This window comes from Nicotiana attenuata, unplaced genomic scaffold, assembly GCF_001879085.1.
Source record: "Nicotiana attenuata strain UT unplaced genomic scaffold, NIATTr2, whole genome shotgun sequence".
Lineage (NCBI taxonomy): Eukaryota > Viridiplantae > Streptophyta > Magnoliopsida > Solanales > Solanaceae > Nicotiana > Nicotiana attenuata.
Genome location: NW_017671935.1, coordinates 97,469 through 102,510, shown reverse-complemented (window position 1 = coordinate 102,510; position 5,042 = coordinate 97,469). Strand labels below are relative to the sequence as shown.

General features: G+C 41.8%; 1 protein-coding gene across 1 annotated transcript; it reads right to left on the bottom strand.

Moving 5' to 3' along the window:
- Positions 1 to 3,385: 3,385 nt before the first annotated feature.
- On the bottom strand, positions 3,386 to 3,895 carry LOC109210937. The gene has a single exon (XM_019374420.1). The coding sequence runs from the start codon at positions 3,893 to 3,895 to the stop codon at positions 3,386 to 3,388; it is 510 nt and encodes a 169-aa protein (XP_019229965.1).
- Positions 3,896 to 5,042: the final 1,147 nt, after the last annotated feature.

Sequence of the window (5,042 nt, the reverse complement as noted above, 5' to 3'; positions counted from 1 at the left end):
CACCGGATTTGAATTCCCGCTTCAAAATCTTCTTGTCATGAACAAATTTCATTCTCTCCTTATACATGGTTGCACTCTCATAGGCATGGAGACGGAATTCTTCCATCTCATTGAGTTGTGTCATTCTTAGCTTGGCAGCTTCGGCCCAATCAAGATTCAACTTTATCAATGCCCACATGGCTTTGTGTTCAAGCTCCACTAGCAAGTGACACGCCTTACTAAAAACTAATTGGTACGGTGTGGTGCCAATGGGAGTCTTAAATGTTGTGCGATATGCCCACAACGCATCATCTAGCTTCCTTGACCAGTCAGTCCTGTTTGCATTAAATGTCTTTGCTAGGATGATTTTGATCTCCCTGTTGGAAACTTCAACTTGGCCACTCGACTGAGGATGATAAGGTGTGGCCACCTTGTGCTTGACTCCATACTTTTCAAGAAGCCCTATGAAGACCTTGTTACAAAAGTGAGAACCACCATCGCTAAGGATGGCCCTAGGGGTACCAAACCACGTGAATATGTTCTTTTTTCAAGAAAGCGGTCACACTCCTTGCCTCATTGTTGGGCAAGGAAATAGCCTCGACCCATTTGGAGACATAGTCCACAGCCACCAAGATATATGTCATGCCATAAGAGCTCACGAAGGGACTTATAGAGTCTATCCCCCACACATCAAAGATCTCGACCTCCATTACAAGTTCATAGGCATCTCATGTCTTCCAGAAATTGACCCTTGTCTTTGACATTGATCACATGCCTTGACCATTCGATTTGCGTCTTGGTAGATTGATGGCAAATAGTAGCCACATTCAATCACCTTTGCTGCAGTACAATTTCCTCCATGATGGCCTCCAACCGGGGAGTCATGGCATGCTTTAAGAATTGGCAGTACCTTATCTTCCGAACACACCGCCGAATGATGTTGTCGGCACAAATACGGAACAGAAAGGGTTCCTCCCAATAGTATTTCCTACACTCACGCAAGAACTTTTTCTTTTGATAAGCTTCCAATCCGTCGGAAACAAGGTCACTAATCAAAAAGTTAGCGACGTCGGCATATCAAGGAGAGAATGTGCTAGACAATACCAATATGTGCTCATCCATAAAGGCATTATTAATTTCAAGGTTTTCTTTTGGTCTCCCTGCCTATTCAAGCCTAGATAGGTGATCTACAACTTGATTTTTTATCCCTTTTCGATCCTTGACTTCAAAGTCAAACTCTTGCAAAAAAAGGACCCACCTAATCAATATATGTTTAGAATCCTTATTCGCCATAAGATAGCGGAGAACAGCATGATCGGTGTAAATTATCACTTTGGACCCCAACAAATAAGCCCGGAATTTTTCAAACGCATAGACAATGGAAAGCAGCTCTTGCTCAGTCACAGTGTAATTCATTTGTGCTCCATTGAGTGTCTTGCTTGCATACAGGATTAAAGATCTTGTTATGTCGTTGACCAAGTACCGCCCTAATAGCTACACCCTGGCGTTACACATGAGTTCAAATGGAAGGGACCAATCAGGTGTGACAATAATAGGTGTCGTGGTAAGCTTGTCTTTCAATTCTTCAAAAGCATTGAGACACTTCTCGTCAAAATACAAACTTTGCATCTTTTTCTAGGAGTTTTCACATGGATATGCAAATTTTGAGAAATCCTTGATAAAATGCCTATAGTAACCGGCATGCCCCAAAAAATCTTCGGACACCTTTTATTGAAGTGGGTGGAGGAAGCTTGGAAATGATTTTGATCTTTGCCCGGTCAACCTCTATGACTTGTTTGGAAATTTTGTGTCCCAAAACAATTCCCTCGTCCTCCATGAAGTGGCATTTTTCCCAGTTTAGCACAATGTTGGTTTCTTCACATCTTTTGAGCACTTGTCTTAGGTTGTCAAGGAAATGCTCAAAGGAGTAACCCAATACAGAGGAGTCTTCCACAAACACCTCTAGGAAATCTTCCACCATGTTCGAGAAGATTGACATCATGCACCGTTGAAAGGTAGCCGGTGCATTGCATAACCCAAATGGCATACGGCTAAAGGCAAAGGTCCCATATGGGCATGTAAATGTTGTTTTCTTTTGATCTTCTAAGGCGATGTTGATTTGGTTATAGTTGGAATACCCATCCAAAAAGCAATATAATGACCTTCCCGCTAGCCGATCAATAATTTGATCAATAAAAGGCATAAGGAAATGGTCCTTGCAAGTAGCATTGCCGGTAGTCCATGCAAAATCTCCACCCGGTAATTGTTCTCGTTGGGATGAGCTCATTTTTGTCATTTTGAATCACGGTCATGCCTCCTTTCTTTGGCACACATTGCACTGGACTCACCCAAGAACTATCGGCAATGGGGTAAAATACCCCGGTATCTAACTATTTGATGGTTACATTCTTCACCACCTCTTGTACGGAAGGGTTTAACCTTCTTTGATGCTCCACGCTTGGTTTGCTCTCTTGCTCCAATTTTATCTTGTGCTCACAAATCCTAGTGGGAATCCCTCGGATGTCCGCTATTGTCCACTCAATGGCTTGCATGTGCTCCCTCAGGACCTTCAACAATTTTTCCACCTGCACACCATTCAACAAAGAAGAAACGATTACCAGTAGAGTTTCATTAGATCCAAGAAATTTATACCTTAAGTGTTGTGGAAGTGGCTTGAGCTCAAGTTGTGGAGGCTCAATAATTGAAGGCTTGGCAGGAGTAGTGACTCTATTCTCTAAGTCAAGAGAAAGTTTCTTTGGTGCATAAGTGTAGGACCCAAGTCCTTCTAATGCATTCACCGATTCCATGTACCCCTCCATGTCTTCACCATCAAAATTCACCAAAATAGCCGTCGACGCCTCACCAAGGCATTTTTCTTCCATATTCATCTCGATTGCGTATTCTACCTCATCAACAACATCAATGACTGAGATTCTTTCATATGCATGTGGCAACTTCATACCCTTACTCGCTTGAAAGGTAACCTCTTCGTCATTAACTCGGAACTTGATCTCATTTTGTTCCAAATCCATAAGTGCTCTTCCGGTAGCAAGGAATGGTCTCCCCAAGATGATAGGGATTTATTTATTAACATCATAATCAAGGATCACAAAGTCGTTGGGAAGGAGGAACTTCCCTACTTTCACAAGAACATCATCAAAAATACCCACCGGTCTCTTTATTGAACAATCGGCCATTTGCAACCTCATACTTGTAGACTTTGGCATACCTAACCCTGCTTTCTTGTAAAAATCAAGAGGCATTAAGTTGATTTTAGCCCCATTATCACAAAGAACTCTTGCAAAATCGCACAACCCAATAGTGCATGGAATGGTAAAAGCTCCCGGGTCTTTTTTCTTTTGAACGGTGGTTGTTGAAATGATGGAACTAACCTGGTGATTCACATTCACCACTTCATTCTTGGTGGTTTTCTTCTTGGCAAGTATTTCAAATACATATCAAAACCCGGCATTTCTTGAAATTCTTCCACAAATGGAATATTCACCGATAATTGCTTGAGAATGTCACAGAGCTTCTCAAGTTTGCTATCATCAACCTTCCTAGCAAGTCTTTGAGGAAAAGGGGGAGGAGGTCTAGGAATTGGTGCTAGAGTTTTTGGTATCTCTTTCACCTTTTCCTTAACCTCTTCCTGATTCACTTCTTGAATTTTCACCTCCTTTGGGAATTTTTCAACTTTAACAACAATTGGAATCTCAACTTGTGCCTCAACTTCTTGTTCAGAATTTTCCACTTCCACCACTTGTTCATTCTCTCCTTGAAGTATTTTCCCACTCCAAGTTGTGATTGCCATACAATGAGAAGTTGGACGACTCGCACTACCTTTTGGGTTTGCAATTGTGTCACTTGGGAGTGTACCCTTTTTCTTCAGATTTTGCTTTCTTGGGAGATCTCTCATTTACATCTCCAACTTTTGAATAGATGCGGTATGAGATCCCACAAGATCGATCATATTCTTCGTTCAAGTGTCGGATCTTTCTTGATTTTGCAATACTCGTTCAAGCATGTTTTCCAACTTGGAATAACTTGAAGAACTTTCCTTTCAATCCGGAGAGTTGGAATATTTCCCCTTTGGTGGAACATAGGGGTTTGAACTCTGATTTTAAAAGTTGTTGTTGTTGTTACTCCAATTCCCTTAATTTGAACTACCTTGGTCATTTCACCACTGTTGGTTGCCTTGCCCTTGCGGGTTAGGCCTCCAATGATTTTGTTGTCCAGAAGCTTGTTGGGCTTGCCTTTGATAACCTCCTTGAGAGTTGTTACCATAATTTTCTTCCTCGTAATCCTCATTTGATATGGGTTGAACATCTTCCACCATGTTCACCCTTTTTGTTTGGCTTTCAATGAACGTCTTCGTCAACACATTGATGTTGGTGGCAAGCCCGGTAAGTACTTGATCTATTTTTTGTTTCCCCTTAATCATGTTGGTCAAGGAAGGAGTACCATATGCAATTCCACCTGTGGTGTCCCCCGAGTGCCAAGTTTGGTTATATTTTGCCATTTTGTCAAGGATTTATGTGATCCTCGCAAATGTTTTATCCATAAAAGGTCCATCAGCTGCATTTTTGGCTATAGATTGGTTCATAGGATCCAAGCCCATGTAACATTTATCCTACAAGATAGTATCCGGAAAACCATGATTCAGTGACCTCACTAAATATAGCTTGAATCGATCACATGACTCATGTAGGTGTTCTCCCGGTCAGTGCTTGAAAAAGAAAATTTTATCCCGGAGCTCAGACTTCTTGCTTTGTGGGAACCATTTAGCTAGGAAAGCTCGGAAGAGTTCAGGCCAAGAATGAATGGAATTAGATGGTAGATTTTGAATCCATATCCTCGCCTCTCCGGCTAGTGAGTACTTGAACACCCTCAGCCTTAGAGCATCAATTGAGACGTTATTCTGTTTATGCATCACACACACACTCAAGAAGTTTCTGAGATGTTGTGCCCGATCATCATTGGTGGAATATCTAAAAAAACCCTCTTCCTTGAGCATTAGGATTAGACCGTGTCCTACCTTGAAGGTGGCAGCGTCAACTCTTGGA

What these genes read in the sequence shown, in the direction of transcription:
- LOC109210937 (XM_019374420.1), bottom strand. Translation starts at nt 3,895, where the DNA reads ATGAGAGATCTCCCAAGAAAGCAAAATCTGAAGAAAAAGGGTACACTC.